Below are 19,440 nucleotides of genomic sequence, written 5' to 3' on the forward strand. Positions count from 1 at the left end.
TACATTCAATAAATAATATTCTAACATTTATGTTGAGGGTTAAGTAATTATTCTTTAGGATTTGGTATTGAGAAATTGCAGTTTTCACAGAATTGTTTTTGGTTTTTGAGTTCTCAAAAACTATTTTCTATCCATTCATAATTTTACCAAAGTAGATTTTCTAATGTTTAGAGAAACAAATTTTGTTTTGTTTTTTTATGACAAAGAAACTAATTTTGTTTACAGTTTTATCATTTTATACTTAAAAATCAAAATCCATATTTTATTGGTTTTTGTCTACCACAACAGATCTTTTCAAGGGAAATATCGTAAAACATTCTAAATTGGTTACTATTTTTCAAAATACACTTAATCAAAGATGATATAGTATTTAGATTTAGTGTTAATGATTATTGTTTAAGATTTAAATTTATTGGTCTGAGATATTTGAAAAGTTATCATGGACACGAAATTGCTCTTAGCTCTAGATTGTTTGGCTTTTGTTTCTTGTTTTGAATGGTTGTTGGCTCTAATTAATATCTTTCTTTGTAGGATAATCGGTTTAGTTTGGTCTTGTACATAAAAACTATTATATATGATTTTTCAATATTAATTTCTCTGGGCACCAAAAAGAACACTCCGTCCAATTTGATTTGATTACACAAAGAAATGCTTTTGAATATTGGGATTCTAAGACCATGAAACCGGACGGTTTATAACAAGTTTCGGTTCTTTTAGCAAAAAAAAAAAAAAAACAAGTTTCGGTTCTTCGAACGGTTATAAATAAATTCCGGTTTACTTTGATTAAACTTTGTTCGGTCCGAATGCTACTTAACACCGTATCATCTTATACAATAAAGGAGACTTGCCTCTCTCCTTAGAGTGCCAAGTCATTGAAGAAGGAGAGGCAAATCAGGACACGTGTCCGATTCTCTAAAAGCGATTGTAGTTCTCGATTTATAACTTTACACGATTTGTACTTGCATGTTAGGCTATTATTTAAGAGCTTAGCCCAGTAAAATAATAAACATCCGACCCACTAATAAAGTAGGTTACAAGCAAGCGTCTTCTACTTCTTCATTGTCGACGCAACCATCAAATCTTCTCCCCTCAATTCCGTCGATGGAGTAAATCAGTATCAATGGCGTGCAATTAATTCACCGTACTTTCTCCTCATCAATCTAGACTTTTCACCTCCCCCATCAACCGAATCAGCTATATATATCTTATATATATATATATATATATATATATATGTGGTCTCGACCAATGATCCCACTCCTTTGCATTCAATTGGTTTTAGTCTCTGTTTTGCATGAACTCCATCAACGGCGACTTCCCACCTTCTTCTTGCTGATTCGAAAGCTGGATGTTGACTGATAAAGAAGGCAGGGACGACGAGGATGGCTTCCTCATTGGGTTGTCTCACCGACTCACTCCCTCAACTTAACACTTCCTTTCTTCAACTCCAAGTCCGAGTTATGGATGAGAAAGTGGATGCTCGATCTATTGCTTTATGTTTCGATTTTGATCTAATCCGACTTATTTCATGGTTTCTCAGATAAGGATGAGAATTAAAAAAGCACACACCAAGACCTAAACGCTAAGGCTATCTCTCTTTGAAAACGCTATGTTCTTGCAGCAACGTCTCACCCATTAGGTATATGAAAATCCATTTTCGCTTTTGCTTAAAGCATCTAACTTGAAGCTTGGATTTTGTGGTTACCCTTCTTAGCTTTCTTAAGGTTCACACGAAAACGTAGACAAGAGCTGGTGCCGCAAGAACGGCTAGACAGACTGTGCAAGAGCTCGAATGGCTGTTTGACAAGCACAAACCTCTTACGAATCATACTATTGCGAGAACCCTACAACTAGAAGTTCCTTGAATGGCGATTACTCAGCTCTACTGCTCCAATTTGAAGGCTGGTTGTTGCAAGGACAGAGGTGTTGGGAGGCGAGGAATGTTAAGAAATCCGGCGAGCTTATGGGTGTGGATTTGGTGTTCCTCGATAAGAAGGTAAAGATCCTTGAAAGGTTTTATTGTAATTACTTTAACATCTTGCCTTTATATATAGTTTTTTTTTTTGTAAACGATTTGTTGCCTTTATATTTACCATTGAGACCAACGAGTTCATCCTTTTTTCAGCTACCTTGATCCACGGTTCTATACTTCTATTGGTGCTCATAGACTCAACACTTTCAACCACTTGCTGAGGGAAGGGGTCATCTATGAGTCGAGCAAATTCCAAAACATCAACATGAACGGCTACAGGCTTACCATCTGCAGCATCAGCAGAAACATATACATCACGCTGATATTGTACGTAGGAAGTGGATAAGTTTGAGCTTTGATAACTCGAGTTGTACATCGCTTAGTGCCTTATGAAAGGAGATGAGCATGGAAGCAGCAAATGTGGAAGCTCTAGACGAGGCCACTGCTCTAAGAGAACGTCAGATGTATATTTTTGTATTTCATTTGACAGCCTCACTTAATAATTATTGGGCATTTAAAAGCCATGTTTGAAATTGACAGGAAATATCGGGTAGGAAATCAGAGTGCCTCCTATAAGTAACAGGGTTGCAGATATCCCTCTTGGGAAAATATGGTCACAAACCCATTTATGGATTTCCTTATCGCAGGTATTTACTTATCTTGATCACTCTCTTTCAGTTGATAAACACATACTAGCAAGAAAAAGGCTCTATGATGTGTAAAGTATGAGTCTTTTTGATGTTGTGTTCAAATTGCAGGGGATATTTTAAATGCGGTAGCAAGACAGATTGTCCTTATAGGAACCACATAGAAAGATGTTTGGAAGATCCGGCAATGCCGTAACAACATAACTTTCATTTATCATCTGTGTTCTCTCCAATGTGCATGATGATAGATGGGTCTTGATTCTGCTCCAATATTGTGTGATAAAATGATGGAAGCAGTGCTTTTAGTTCGGTGGATTTGCGCATGAGAGAGTTTACTGCTGTTGGTTGGTTTGGTTTAAGGGGTAAACGAAGGATTTGTAAAGACCTTTGTTCTTATTCCTATCAAGTTTATTTCTTTTAATGATTCGCAATTTTGTAGCAGGGTCACAAAGAAATCAAATTGAGTAAACCAAACAAAGTATATATCCAGATCATTTGATGTTTTTAATAACACGAACCAATTGGTTTAAAACTAAATTAAAAAACACACACACTGAGAAACCAATGTAGCTTTATTAGTTAAGAATAAGACTAAGTGTTTTCCTGCACCAAGTAAGGAATTTTTTAAATATAACTTATATTTAAAAATAAATTTTATTAAATATTATAGATTTTACTATTTTTTACTAATATTTAATATATATTTGATATATATTAAATAAATTTGTATCAAACTAATAAAATGATATAAAATTGTATAATTATAAAAAATTTGGCCTAAACAATATTTATAAAATTTGTAGATATATAAAAAACTAATGATCTTACGATTAGATATTTAAATTTTTTTAAAGTTGTAGAAATTTTTTAAAACTTTAGTAATACAAAATAATAATATTTTGAAATTTGAAATGTTATATTTGAATATATTTATTTTATAGATGATGTATGAGTTATTACCGTATTTAAAAAAAGTTTACCAAAAAGAAATATCAATATTGAATGTAATATATGAATTATTATCATATTCTAATAAATTTGCCAAAAATATAAATCAACATTAAATGAAATTATCCACGTCATATTTTTTCTAGAAGCCATGTCATCAATTTCAGTAATCATGTCATATTTGTTTTGTTAAATTGATTATAAAAAGGATATGTGGCAAAATCAGTTCGCAAATATAGTCGGGGGATATTAATGATATAAAAATATTGTCACTAGGTAATTCAAACTTTCGAGAACCCCTATAATCACCTCCATCCGTAAACGAAACCATAGCTTCCGTTAAGACAAAAATTCAAAAACAGTTAAAAATTTTGCGACTGCAATGAATAGTTAATTAATTCTCAAACATCATAACCAAACTTCGCCCATCCCAATTATATTGAATCAACATATTATCATAACATTCTTACCAGGTAAATCACCTTTTAACTGCTTCAATACAAATTAACGAATAATATGTGATCAAAATGGATGTTGAATACTACAAACAAAATACAGTCACGAACTGATCTTTTCATGCTTCACTTAATACGAGTATGTGGAGAGTGTGGCTGCAATATCAAAAACACACTACAACAAACATATCAACTCTGCAGCTATGTTCGTGTATACCACAGACACGAACGTTATACTAAAAACAATCTAATTCAAGCCAATTTTCACACCTCAAGCTCTAGCCGCCGACCAATTTTACATCGTCTCCAATACAAGCATAACGGCCAACCCCACATCAACATGGGTTCAGAGAAACTAACACTGTGGATTTGACTTTTCTAAGTACCCAACAAACATAACCCAAAACAAACAACTACTCCAACAACTTACTAATAAAAAGAGATAAATGGGTTTCAAAGCCACCACCATGGACACTTAACATAACTCGAATGCACAATGGTAACTTTAACTGCAGTTCGGCCCACACCGACATATACGGTCATATAAAACATTAACGATCAAACCAACAACAAATTCCAATGTCACAAGACATCTTACAACCAAATCATGGACATCCCCACCTAGCAATCTAAGATTAGTGATCGTACACTCATGACAACACTATAAAGAAATAAAGTTTTATCACGTACCCAAGCATCACAGACACAACAAAAACCAATCACTCACAACAAAGACGTACACAAATAGACACCATATATAGACCATACGAAAAGATGACATCCCGCACTCCGCGCGGGCACACCCCTAGTTGTTTATAAAAGACGCAACCCATATATGACTTCTGATTTTCTCATGTAACACTGTTTCTAATACTTACTTTGTTCAAACATCAAACACCATTTATCTTACCGGCAACAATGAATCTCCTGAACTCCGATGATGCCTTATTAATGATTAACACTTTATTGAACTCCTCCGATTTGTGGCCATTAGATCCGGCGAATCTCAGCCAGCTGCCACTAGCTCCGACGGCCATTAACTCCTCCTCCGATTTGTGGTCATATGTTCCGGCGAATTTCGGCCAGATCCAGTACGAGGAAAGCAACATTTCAGCCAGCGCCGTAAAGCTCGAGGACTCAGCTCACTTTAACATTGATGCCAAAACGACGCCGGAAAAGAAACGCGGGAGAAGACCGACGCACGGTAGAGAAGAGCCGATGAACCACGTGGAAGCCGAGCGGTTGAGACGCGAGAAGCTAAACCAGCGGTTCTACGCGTTACGAGCGCTTCTGCCAAACGTAACGAAAAGGGAAAAGGCGTCGATACTTGAAGACACGGTTACGTACATTAACGAACTGAAAGTAAACGCGGAAAACGCTGAATCGGAGAAAAACGCGTTTGAGATCCAGCTCAACGAACTCAAGGAAAAGATCGCAGGAAGGAGAAACGGGAGTTCTAGCGTTTGTGGCGGCGGGGAAAAGACGCCGGAGATTGAGGTGAAGATCGACGTGAAGGTTATGGATCGTGATGCGCTGATTAGACTGGAGTCGAGCAAGAACAACCATCCTGGAGCGAGACTAATGAATGCGTTTATGGATTTGGAGGTAGAAGTGAATCACGCGAGCATCTCGGTGATGAACAATCTCATGATTCAACAAGTGACGGTGAAGATGGGGTCGAGGGTTTACAAGCAAGAGCAGCTCCGGGACTTGTTGTTGTCGAAGGTTAATTAGCGATTAATTTTGGGATTTGTTGAGGTTTATGAGGTTCAACTTGTAATTAAGCAATTGTACTTTGTTTGTCTCATCATGCTTCCCAGCCGTTTGGATTAGATTTTGTGTACGTCCCCTTGGTAATGATATGGATATGGATATGGATATGTATACGTGGTACTCATAGATTCACTAGTAAGCCCCCATAAAGAAGGATAAGCCATAGCTAACTAAAAATCTAACCGCTGGTGAAAAATGAATTGGTTGCGACGTGGTTGGTGTCGGAGATTCTTCTTCCGAATAATTCTTGGCCCACCATAACAGGATGTCGCTTCATCATTTTTAATGGTTTTTACTATATCAACAAATATGGAGCCAATAAACCCCAAATGAAATCTAAAAAGGCATCTGTAAAAATCTTGGCCTGTGGTAGGGTGACAGGTCGGAGATATGATAGGCCAACAACACATTTTTAAATTTTTTTCCTTTTTTTCCGAGAGAAAGTTTTTTTTTTTTTTTTGTTCAACCTTCGAGAGAATAGTTTGCTGATAGAACGTCGTCAGTCACCTATATTTAACAACTTCTTAGGCTTAGTTAGAAGTAAAGCTACAAAGTAAGATTTGTATACGTACACTTGAACATATGGCAAATGACTTAAGGAAGAAGGAGAGATGTGGGACTTGGCTCAAAAGGATGAGAGCCGGATGGAATGGAAGTGAAAGGTATACTCTTTGTATCTAAGTTAACTATCTGTACTTAATTTCAGTTTGTGCCTTTGGTTAGGTGAAAGATTAGTTTAGGCGATTATTGGCGTAAACCAATACACATGTCTCTGTTATGGACGTGTGTAAGAAAGTCTGTAAAACGGCTAAATTATAAAGTCATTTTCACTTATAATCCTAATAGATTTTTTTTATAGAAAATGTAATCCTTTTTTTTTGAGCAACCGAAAATGTAATCCTAATAGTTGATTGTAAGAGAAATGCACATATTGGACCGTCATGAGATTTCAGGAACTATAGACAATTTAGTTAAAAAAAATGGAGGGGATTGGCTGGGTTTTGTCTATCTACTTTAACTTTATTTTTTTCTAAATCATTAAACTTTACCAATCATGCTTTAGCTTTACTTTTCAAAACTAAAGCCTACATTAAATTTCTATTAATTTTTAACAATCATGCTTTAGATTTATTTTTAAAGGTACAGCAAAAAACATAAAGCAAACTTTTTCTTATGTATTTTAGTTAAAAAACCTACATCTTTCATTTATAAGCTATAGAAACTGTAGAATAAAAAAATATCTATAATATTAAATAAATAAGATAATCATAATAAAAAAACATCTATAAATATTTTAGTCTAATTTTGGGTGCTTTTAAATTATTGAAATATTTTAAATAATATAAATATTATTTACATATCACATTTTAAATAACAATAAACTTTGATAATTAAAAAAAATATTAATATAAATTATTTTAAGTGATAAAAATAATAATTATTTTATATATACATCACATATTTTACATATTTTATTTTAAAATATCTGCAGCCTATAGCTTACAGCTAAACAAATTTAAGTACAGCAAAACTCTCTGCAAAAATAATCAACAGTAGCAACTTTACAGCTACAACCAATTTATCTACAGCTAAACTTTTACAGTTAAAATTCTACGGCCACAATCGAATCAATCATCACCAATATCTTACGGTTTAAAGATTTATTTTGATGCGTGGCTGTGTGCTAATGCTATCTTTTAAAGTTTTAAGGGATTCTAGACCACCGTTTTATTTTGTAAAGAAAGTTTATATTCGAGTTTTAGTTGTTTTAGTGGATTGTTGGAAATTACTAGTTCTGAAGTAGCTATCTGACACTGAAAAGTAGGGGTGGACACTTCGGTTATTTTCTTGGTTCGGTTTGGGTTCGGTTCGGTTTGGTTAGTTCGGTTCTATTATTTCTCCAACTGAAATAAACCATAGTTAGTTTGGTTTGGTTCGGTTCAGTTTGTGTTTGGTTCGGTTTATATTTGGTTCGGTTGGGTTTTGGATCAGTTTAGTTAGCCTTCTTAGTTAGGTTTTTCTTAGTTTATTTTTAAGAGAAATTATGTTTTAAAACATAAATTATGTAAACGTAAACTATGTGAACTAAATTCAATATAAAACTAAAACAAAAACCTTCTAAAAGTCACAAAAAGTATATAAGAATTAAAACAAATGAAATTTTACTAAAATAAAAAAACCAACATCATTAGTAATGTCTCTTATATCTTTATTTAAAAGCTTGCAATGAATGATCTTCCATGTGACGCCGTGGAGAAGAACTTTTGTTTTTAATAAAATTTGTTTTAGGTTTTATATAAAAATATAAAAATTCAGACTTTTCTATTTTTTAAATCAAATATTTTAATGATTACATATTCGGTTAGAAGAATATATGTTAATTAATGAAAAATGGAAAATATGTGGTTTGGTATTAGAATTTTAGTATATTGGTATTACTAATATTTTTAATTTAAATAATTACAAAAACACACCGGTTTCTCGGTTCGGTTCGGTTTAAAACCGAACCATACTAAACCATTCGGGTTAGGAAAATCTTCAACTGAATGGTTTGAAATAGACTTTGGTTCGGTTTGAATCGGTTTCGGTTCGGTTGGTTCGGTTTGACTCGGTTCGGTTAGGTTTTTTTCACCCTTACTGAAAAGTGAATTCTGAATGAACGATATCTCATGTTTTATTTTTTTTCAATTTCTTCTTTTATGTTTTCGATTTATCACAAGTATCATAGTTCTCAGGTTGGATATGAATAGTATCACTGGATAAATAATTAACTCTCAGAGGATCCTTATGGTCCTATCAATAGGAAGATAATTCAAAAACTACTCTCCCTAAAAGATTATCTTTTATCCCGACACTACCGTCCATAATAACATACTAAGGTATTGATCCTTTGATGAGGTCTTTCATTCATCCACCAACTAAGTTTCCAATAAATATCTCCTTTTGATTGCTACAGAGTTTCTGAAAGAAAAATCTGTCATCACCAACGAAAAGTCGGTCTAATCTCTAATGGCTAAAGCTCTTATATCCCCTATATATTATTTGAGAAGCATTACATGTCATGTCCCCGTTCCTGGAACTTGACACAGGGTCTATACGTTTCAACAGAAACGGAACTGCTTTGGTTCAGATCATGGGAATTGATCGTGAACAAGCTGTAATGAAGTAAATGATCAGGATGGATCATGAGAAACCTAATTCTAGGTCTGGAAATAGACCAAGGGACTTAGTAAGATTGAATAAGATGAAGAGAAGAAGCTGTACTGAGTGTTCAAGTGTTAAACAGTGACCGGGCCTTGTGGACGACCCATGGGTACCGATGGGCCGGTGGGCTCTTGTGGTTGAACCATGGGCGTGGGCAATCACTTTGGGCTTGTTTTAGACATGTCCAGGGGTGGTTTGGAAGGCCCAGGACGTGAATTTAAAAAAGAAGAATAACCGCCACGGGCAGTTACTTGGTGGCGGTTATGGGAAAAACTGCCCCTTTTGGTACCTTTTTGGTAACTGCTCGTCCAGGCAGTTAGGGGGGAGGTTATGACCGAATTCTTCTTCATTTTTCTGGTCTCTGGTCGAAAATATCATTACAGAGAAGATAGAAAACTCAGACAAACTTCCAGAGGGAAAAGAGAGGCAAACCGACGGTTGGACGATCTGATCCGTGGTGGTTCCTGGTTGTTTCCGGTGGAGTTTGTTTGTGAGATCAAGAGGATGGATACTAGGCACGCCAGGGCTTCCTTCTACACCCTGAAATACAAAGAATCCATAGAAAAATACAGAGAGTTGGTCGGATTCCCAATCCAAGACCCATGGTGGTGTGAAGGCCATTAAGAGACAGTTTTGGGGCAGATCAAGGGGGAAGTTGAGAACGACCCTCTGAACGGTTTTGATCATTGTTGACAACACCCAAAGCCTTATCTGGAGCCTGTGAACGCACGCAAATGGTGAGGAAAGGAGGGAGTTGGCCGGAATCCATTCCCAAGGGCCAAAGCTGCCTTAAAGGGAGATTGGTGTGGAAAGCAGTTTCATGGGGAACAAAGAGGGAAGTGATGCACGACCTTTGGATGGTGATTGATCATGGATGATCATGTCTAAGGCTTCCTCTGTGTCTTGGGAACACACACAATTGGTTAGGAGAGAAGGGGGAAGGCTTGACTCCACTCTCAAAGGCATGAACAGCCTTGAAGATGGATGCAGTATAAAAACTGGTTTCATGGAAGTTCCATGGAAGGAGTGATGGGCACGAACCATGGTTAGATCTTACCAATACTGGAAGTATGTGATAAGGGTTTGATGAAGGCGTGCTAGGAGGAGCATGGACGCCCCTGATGAGGTAACAGGTGGGGACTGCAGACCATTGGACATAGTCTGGTACACTATGGGCTGATCTGGTCCTGCAGTTACACCTTACTCTGTTTTATGATTATTAATCATATTATTTCTTCTTCTTATGATTGAGATTGATGATTAGACATAGTAGCACTGAACCATAGCTTGGCCGGTTCAGAAGAACCCTCCATGGCCTTGGTTTGGCAGCTAAGTCCGGATCTCCTACTTCTTGATGGATTTATGGCGATCTGACTTTGGAATCCTCTTAGTGGTGAATTATCATGAATTATCATGGTATTTGGGGATTTTTATCTGATTGATTTCGAGATGGTCAAGGTGGCCGGTGGGGCTGTTCTAGGTCGAGATCCATAGGATCGAGATTGGTTCTTGGAATTCTGACTTGACCATTCTCTTAGTTAAGATTTATCATGAATTATCATGAATCCTAGTGAGTTTTTAGGGATTGATTTAGAGATGGTCCCTTGGGCCGGTTTGGCTGATCTTGGCCGAGATCTATGGGATGGAGGCCGGTTCTGGGAAATCTGATTGGACCATTCTCTTAGTTATGATTTATCATGAATTTTCATGAATTTTAATTGATTTTTGGAGCAGGTTTGCTTGCGGTCGAAATTGCACCTGAGGGCATATTGGGGTCAGATCCTTGTGTTAGGATATCTGATCATATGTTTGTGTGCTGGAACATATTGTCACTTATGATATTGATCATAAGGAATTGCTGGTTATCAACCTTGGCGTTGGTAAGGCAGGCCGTGTGTGACCTGATCATGGGCAAGGATGGATGACCTGATCCTTGGATGATGGATCAAGGTGTCTGATCTAATTGATCAAAGGATGCACCGGTGGTAAGAGCAACACTAATCAGGTTCAGTGGGACATGGTTCCATGACTGATTAGGAAGTATGGAGACTCATCAGTTCTGAGTCATGTGGGGTGGTTGGTTGATTGACTAAGGATCTGATGGGCATTGTTAGTCCATGAGCTGGACTTGGTATCATAAGTTGATAAGGCAAAAAGGATGTGGGACAGTGCATGAGCCGGTAAGGGCCAGATGCATGTCCTTAGCTGTTTGAAGACTTCTCAAGGGTTACTTATGTCTGTGGGGATGGTTGGCTGAATGACTAAGTACCCAAGGGAAGAGTTTATGCAGGTATAAGGGAGTTGGACGAGTGGATGGGGAGCTGGGCAAAGCTACCTCGCAGCTCGATCAGCTGGAACGGAGCAGCAAACCTCAAGTGAAGTGGTTCAGCTCTACTAACTGGGTGAGCTAGCTAATACAGCTAAGTCAGCTGGGACAATGAGCTAACAAGCTCTGGGAATGTGGCAAGGGTATGATCTGTCAATGTTGCATAGATCTAGATAGAATGGCTTAGGGGAACGGAACCTCTGATTGTATGACTTGGTCTAGGTTCAGGATCGACCTTGGAGCTAGCTGGCAGTTGCGTTTACTGACCAGTAGCTGAGGAGATCTGACCAGACAAGTGTTAGATTGGATTTAGTCCAATGGTTAAGTAGATACTATTCCGCTGCGTATGTGTTGTATTGATCTAAGCTAGGAAAGACTATGGTAGTCTTGAGCTAAGATATGAGTTAGCCCTCGCCTATGGGCGATGTTTTAAATAAAGGGCAAAAATTTTTAGAGGTTCGGTCCGGGTATGGACTGAGCGACGTGAGGCATCGACCGCGGCCTAGTAGGCCGGGATCGGGTCTTACATTACAACTTCTTTTTGTAGCCACATGTCATCGCTATGATGATTCTTAGAATCATTAGAAAATATTTCGGTCTATAATTACATAATAAGCTATTTATTAAACTAACAATAATTTCATCATTAATGTATTTTACCTTTAAATAAAATTTACCCAATTGCCTAATGTGAGTAAATTATATACGGCAATTAATGATTTTGAATAATAAAGATTTGATAAAAATTAGTGTATCTTCTATAATATTTGTTTAATTTTAAACTATTAAATAAATTAAACAACCACAATAACCATATAATAAAAATTTAGATTTTCCTGTATATGTTATATTTTGAATTTTAAAAAACACGTATAAATTACTAAAACTGTTAAAAGTCTCACATTCAAATTTTCTGATCCGTTCAAAAATTTTGTCATGTCAAAATACAAATGATTACAAAATTCTATAAGTAAAAAACCTAATTTAATTAATTATTAAAATTAATATATATATATATATATATATATATCATTTTAAATTAAACTATAAACCATATAAAATACATAAATATTTTAGTTTCAAAATTTATTTTGAACAATTTTTTTGATAAAAGTTTTGAGCGAACATTGACAATTATTTTTTTAAAAAATATAAGTTACTAAAACCATTAATTCCACAATGAAAATTTTGTTATCAGTAATTTAAATTTTTTTTTTTGATGAAATGTTAAATTTATTGATCATCTTGGAAGAAATGTTATGTATATCTATAAGGAATTTGCTAACTGAACCTTATTAAAGAATCAACAAATTAGGAAAGCCTATGAAAAACTATAGATCACTTCTTTGCAAGAGCTCCAAACCGTAGATCACTGCTGGTGGGAGTGAGCTTCAAACTATCTGCACATAAGTCCTTTCAACTTCGGCATGAGGAAATAATGGGTAATTTAAATTTTTTTCTATAAAAGATACAAATGATAAAAAAAAACTATATGAGTAGAAATCATAATTTAATAGACATTAATATTAAAAATATACTAAAATATATACTATGTATGTTAGTATCATTTAAATTTAATTACATATCCTAATCAAATATAAGAAAATATTTTTTGGATTAATAAAATTGAATTATATGTTCGCACTAATTTAATTATATATTTAATAGTTACTGACTTTTAATTATTTAATATATATTTATTATTTCACAATATGTAAATATATTTAATACATATAATATTTTTTATATATAATATTCATTTCGTGCAAGGCACATATCTTAACCTAGTCACCCATTAATGTTTTTAAAATATCAAATGTTCAATTTTCTGTGATAGGTTTGCTCTCCTAAAAAGGCTAATTTAACATGATATATATATATATATTATAAACGTGAAGAAAATAACGTCAAAATAATACGCACCGAAACTTGATATTTTGCGTTATGTGGAGCCCACCGTCACTATACATGCACATTAACTTTCTCTTTTTCACTTCTATATAAACGATCGTTTCGATCAATTGTAATACACCATCATTTCTTCCCCTTATAACACATTATCTTTTGTTATCAGTGTTATCTTCTTTCCGCGGGTATAAAATTTTGCCCTTATTTAAAATTTCTCGATACTATAAAATTATAAGTTATTTTATAACAGGTTATCAACACGATTACTCTGCGATTTGGTAAAATTTATATGTATCATATTTACTCTGCTATAATGGCCGGTGTACCGCCTATATTATTATTAATAATTTTATAGTGGCTGTTTTAATTATTATTATTTATCTATCTTAATGCGGGCAGTATGTCGCCTCGTTAATAAACCTTGATTGCTAATTACACTATAATTATTGGCTTGGCTGTGCCGCCGCATAATTTATTTAATGTTATAATTTTTATATCATCATAATATGATTGATATTTGTTTGTTTATTATAATATGGTTATTATATAAATGTTTGGTCATCTATATAAAATATTATGAAATTTACGGAATTTGGTTGACTGATTATTACAGTATTTTCAGATTGATTTTCGATTCATACGATTTAATCCCAACGGTCACAAAGAAATTTTTTTAAAATTTTTACCCTTTTCAAACGGTTATGAACATTGTTTTTTCATCTATAAATACACTCATACTTCACTCATTTACTTTATCCAAAACATTTCATCTTCTCTCAAATATTTTCAAATCGCTCCATTCCGGTTTTCCATTGCAAGAAAGATGATTCGCATATTTTTGGTTGTATGTGCAATTCTAATTTTTGCTTCTATGTACGGTCTTTTTATTGAAGAATTTGCTCCTGAAGAATTTACGCTTAATGTTGGTTTACTTTTCTATGCGTTGTTTCTCCTTGTAATTGCGTGTATTATTAATATAAATGGTTCGTTTTAAAATTACAAAATTCTAATAAAATATATTATTTTATGTTTTAGAAATACAAATGACAAACATCGAGAAACTTCAGTTTCCGGCTCTGAAAATAACTGGCGAAAATTACATCAGATTGGTCACAAATGTGAAACCTTACCTTGTAATGAAAAAGATAACCGAAACGATTAAAATCGGTAACAAATCGCCGCCCGAGCATATAGCCGAAGCGATAATCTTCCTGAAGAAGCATTTAGATGAGAATCTAACGCACGACTATGCAAGCGTAGAAGACCCAGCTGAACTGTGGCAAGCTTTAAAAGAAAGGTTCGATAACCAGAGAAAAGTCAACTTCCCTCACGCTCTAGAAGAGTGAAAAAATCTGAGGTTCCAAGATTTTCAAAAGGTTGAGGATTACAATTCCGTTGTCCTGAGGATAGTTTCACTCCTGAAATATTGTGGTAATCATGTCTCTGAGGCAGAAAAGATGAATAAAACGTACAACACTTTCCACAAACAGTTTCACTTCCTGCCCGAAATTTACAGAAAATGCGGGTACATGAGATTTTCTGAATTGATGGTTGCGCTCATGTTGGCTGAAAAGAACAATGAGTTCCTGATCAAAAACCACAATTCCCAACCTACGGGAGCCAAAGCATTTCCTGAAGTAAATTCTACGGCGATAGAATATTCGGAAAGGAGAAACCAGACCAACCGAGGTCATGGTCGCCGTTTCAACAACAAACGTGGAAAAACTTACAATCCAAAATGGAAGGGATCTAACAAGTGGGTTAGATCCGGAAAAGTTTCTAAGGGTAAAGAAACTCAAGAGGATACCACCCAGAAGCGTGAGACAGTGTGTTACAGAAGTGGCTGTAAAGGACATTGGTCTCGTACCTGTCGTACTCCTCCACATTTCTGTAAGTTATATCAAGAGTCTACGAAAGGCAAAGCTAAAGAAGTGAACCTCACTGAAAACTTTGAAGGGACATCGTACCTCGATGCCTCCGACTTCGCTAATGAGCTGGATTAGATTACTCCTGAAGAGAACCGAAATGCCTATAATAAGACTATTGAATAGTTTTCAGTATTCTCATGTATAATTATTACATTTTATGTCTTAATTGAATAATGATGTTTTAACGTCACTTTAATGAATAATTATTGTGTGTTTCCTTATATGATTATTATATGAATGAATTTTATGTTTTCTTTTATTAATATTTATGACACTTTCAGAAATGGATCAAAATGCTAATGGATCAAAATCCAAGAAACGGATTCGAGAAATATGTATACCAGATAGTGGAACAACGCACACTATTCTGAGACAAAAGATATATTTCTCTGATATAAAACCAACAAGAATTGTCGTCAATACAATATCAGGTCCTGCAGACGTGATTGAAGGAACTGGTAAAGCAAACTTTACGTTGCCGAATGGAACAAAATTTTCTATAAATAATGCTTTATATTCTCCGAGCTCTAAAAGGAACTGGTTGAGTTTTAAAGACATATATCTTCACGGATATGATACTCAGTCTGCAACTGAGGATGGAAAGAAATACATGTATGTAACTTCTGAGAAATGTGGCAGAAAAGACATATTGGAAAAGTTTTCAGAACTTCCTTCGGGGCTACACCATACTTATATCGATGAGATCGAATCAAATCTTGTAGTAAAATGGAACCCAAAAGAGTTCACATCATGGCATGATCACCTCGGCCATCCATGCACTACAATGATGCGTAAAATCATAGAAAGTTCACATGGTGATTCACTGAAAATCCAGGAGATTTCTCAAGGGAATAAAATGACATGTGTTGCATGTTCTCTAGGAAAATTGATCGTAAGGCCATCACCAACCAAAATCGATAAAGAATCACCAAAGTTCCTTGAAAGAATTCAAGGCGATATATGTGGACCTATACACCCACCTTGTGGAGCATTCCACTATTTTATGGTATTAATTGACGCATCCAATAGATGGTCACAAGTTTGTCTATTATCATCTCAAAATGTGGCATTTGCGAGATTTCTAACTCAGATAATCAAACTGCGAGCATAGTTTCCTGATTATACTATTAAAAGAGTTAGACTAGACAACGCTCGTGAATTCACATTCCAAGCATTCAATGACTATTGTATGGTAACGAGAATTGAAGTTGAACATTCGGTTGCTCATGTTCATACGCATAATGGTTTGGCTGAATCTTTAATTAAGCGTCTGCAATTGATTGCAAGACCATTGATCATGAGATCAAAACTTCCAACCTCTATATGGGGACATGCCATTTTGCATGCATAAGCACTCATTTGGATCAGACCGAGTGCATACCATAAGTATTCCCCACTACAGTTAGCATTTGGTCGAGAACCAAACATTTCCCACTTTAGAATCTTTGGTTGTGCGGTATATATGCATGTAGCACCACCACAACGTACAAAGATGGGACCACAAAGAAGATTGGAAATATATGTTGGTTGTGATTCTCCATCAATTATACGATATTTAGAACCACAGGCATGTGACGTCTTTACGGCACGTTTCGCCGATTGTCATTTTGGTGAGAAAGTATTCCCAGTTCTAGGGGAAGAAAACAAAAATGTAGAAAATGATATCAAATGGAGTGTACCTTCGTTAATATATCTTGACCCTCCTACTAAAGAGTTTGAACTAGAAGTTCGACGAATCATGCATTTACAGCGTATAGCTAATCAGCTACCTGATGCATTTGCGGATACCAAGACGGTAACTAAATCTCATATACCAGCTGTTAATGCTCCTGCTTGTATCAAAATATCAAATGAGAAAGGAAAAGCAGACGATACACGAGAGTCCAAAACACGCTTGCAGTGTGGCAGACCTGCTGGTTCTAAGAATAAAAATCCTAGAAAACAAAAGGATGTCAAGATAAATGACACATCCAAAATAGCAGAAAATATTTTGGAAGAAACAAATAATGAGGATACTGAGAAAGTTGAGCATCATGAGTCGGAAAGTAATCATGAAATTTTTATCAACTACATCCATAATAAGAAGATATGGAATAGAAATGAACAAGATGATCTTGATGATGCTTTCTCATATATTGTGTCAAGTTAAATAAATGAAGAAATTGATGATCCAGAACCAAAATATGTCTATGAATGTCAAAAGAGACATGATTGGGAACAATAGAAAGATGCAATACAAGCCGAACTTGATTCGCTTAATAAACGAGAAGTATTTTGATCTATTGTACTCACACCTGCAGAAGTGAGACCAGTTGAGTACAAATGGGTTTTCGTTCGAAAACGAAATGAGAAAAATGAGGTTACGAGATACAAAGCTCGTCTAGTGGCTCAAGGTTTTTCTCAAAGACCTGGAATCGACTATGAAGAAACATACTCTCCAGTTATGTATGCAATCACGTTTAGATTCCTGATGAGTCTAGCAGCTGATAAAAATCTAGAGATGCGTCTCATGGATGTTGTTACAGCCTATCTATATGGATCATTAGATACTGATATCTACATGAAAGTTCCTGATGGATTTAAAATGCCAGAAGCATTAAATTCCAAACCTAAAGAGTTATGTGCAATAAAATTGCAAAGATCACTAGTTAAAACAATCTGGACGTATGTGGTATAATCGTCTCAGTGATCATTTAACAAAAGAAGGATATGTGAATGATCCTATATGCCCATGTGTTTTCATCAAGAAACAAAGCCGGATCGCAAACAGGATACGTTTTCACGATCGGAGGCACTGCTATATCTTGGCGTTCTCAGAAACAAACGCTCATGGCTACTTCTTCAAATCATACTGAGATCATTGCACTCCATGAAGCAAGTAGAGAATGTGTTTGACTAAGATCAATAAGCCGACACATATGTTCAAGCAGTGGGATTGACGAAAATATAGAGCCAACTATTCTATATGAAGATAATGCAGCATGTGTTACTCAAACAAAGAACGTATAAATCAAAAGCGATAGAACGAAGCATATTCATCCTAAGTTCTTCTCATACACTCAAGAGCTCGAGAAGAAGAAAGAGATTGAAGTGAGATATGTCCGATCATGCGAAAATGTTGCTAACCTCTTCACAAAATCACTTCCAACTTCAGTATTCAGAAAACATATCCATAACATTGGAATGCGTCATCAGAAGAATCTATGACTACTCATTCGAGGGGGAGCTTACGTAGTAGTACTCTTTTTACCTTACTATGGTTTTTCCCATTGGGTTTTCCTGGAAATATTTTTAACGAGGCAACAAAGACGTTAAGCAAGAAACGATAGTGACACTGGTCTCCAAGGGGGGAGTGTTATAAACGTGAAGAAAACAACGTCAAAATAATACACACCAAAACTTGACATTTTGCGTTATGTGGAGTCCACCGTCACTATGCACGCACAATAACTTTCTCTTTTTCACTTCTATATAAACGATCGTTTCGATCAATTGTAATACACCATCCTTTCTTCTTCTTATAACACATTATCTTTTGTTATCTTTTTCCTGCGGGTATAAAATTTTTCCCTTATTTAAAATTTCACGATACTATGAAATTATAAGTTATTTTATAATAATATATATATATATATATCTCGCCCTAGAAAATACTGTATGTGGGTCCAAAATTTTCTAATCATTAAGAAGAAAATCATTTCTAGACTAACGCATTTTTGGATCAAATATGTTATGAACCAGATTGTGGATGGCTCATAACCAAGAGATTATGGTTTGTAATCTTTCAATTTATCTATGACGGTGTAATCTCCTATATAAGGAACCTCTATGTTATGAATAACGATAGACTTTTCCATTACTTTTATAACACGTTATCAGCACGAAACTCTAAATCCCTAAGCTAATACCCAAATCGAAAAACACTAAAACTCTAACCCTAGCCGGCGATCCGACGAACCCTAAACTCCGATCGCGTTTCTTGTTCCCCCATCTGTTCCAGCTCGCGTCCCCGATCAGCTTCAGCCCAAAGCGTTCCTGATCCTAGCTCAGACGTTCGCGACCCGAGAGCAGCTCCAGCACGCAACATCTTCCTCGTTCGCGACAGCATTAGACAGCTCGCGTCCGACGATCAAGGCGTTCCCGATCAAGCAACAAAGGACGTCCGCGACATGATAGAAGCGACTCGATCCATTCCAGCTCGCGTCCCGTTCGTGTCCAGCTCGCGGCTCAACTCCTTTGGTTGTCCGATTCAACAATCATCTAAGGTTAAAAGGTAATT

The 19,440-nt window shown here is 35.6% G+C and overlaps 2 protein-coding genes and 1 long non-coding RNA gene across 4 annotated transcripts; all 3 read left to right on the forward strand.

Annotated features, from left to right (window-relative positions):
- Positions 1-980: 980 nt before the first annotated feature.
- On the forward strand, positions 981-3,043 carry LOC106408988. 2 transcript variants are annotated; one of them, XR_007326016.1, is made up of 6 exons: positions 981-1,141; positions 1,283-1,639; positions 1,715-1,996; positions 2,126-2,436; positions 2,513-2,619; positions 2,731-3,043. It is a non-coding gene; the product is annotated as an uncharacterized LOC106408988 (long non-coding RNA). The 2 variants fall into 2 exon arrangements; XR_001281901.3 differs by having other exon boundaries at positions 998-1,639.
- A 776-nt stretch (positions 3,044-3,819) lies between these two features.
- Positions 3,820-5,906, forward strand: LOC106408025 (transcription factor bHLH28-like). The gene has a single exon (XM_013848858.2). The coding sequence runs from the start codon at positions 4,941-4,943 to the stop codon at positions 5,754-5,756; it is 816 nt and encodes a 271-aa protein (XP_013704312.1). The 5' UTR covers positions 3,820-4,940; the 3' UTR covers positions 5,757-5,906.
- Positions 5,907-14,792: 8,886 nt separating this feature from the next.
- LOC125590570 lies at positions 14,793-15,236 on the forward strand. The gene has a single exon (XM_048764181.1). It carries the CDS (start codon positions 14,793-14,795, stop codon positions 15,234-15,236), a length of 444 nt encoding a protein of 147 aa, XP_048620138.1.
- The last annotated feature ends 4,204 nt before the right edge of the window (positions 15,237-19,440 follow it).

This window comes from Brassica napus, chromosome C7 (assembly GCF_020379485.1).
Source record: "Brassica napus cultivar Da-Ae chromosome C7, Da-Ae, whole genome shotgun sequence".
NCBI classification, from domain to species: domain Eukaryota; kingdom Viridiplantae; phylum Streptophyta; class Magnoliopsida; order Brassicales; family Brassicaceae; genus Brassica; species Brassica napus.

Bases quoted from the DNA above. Each gene is read 5' to 3' on its own strand.
- LOC125590570 (XM_048764181.1), top strand. From the start codon at position 14,793: ATGTTGGCTGAAAAGAACAATGAGTTCCTGATCAAAAACCACAATTCC.
- LOC106408025 (XM_013848858.2), top strand. From the start codon at position 4,941: ATGAATCTCCTGAACTCCGATGATGCCTTATTAATGATTAACACTTTA.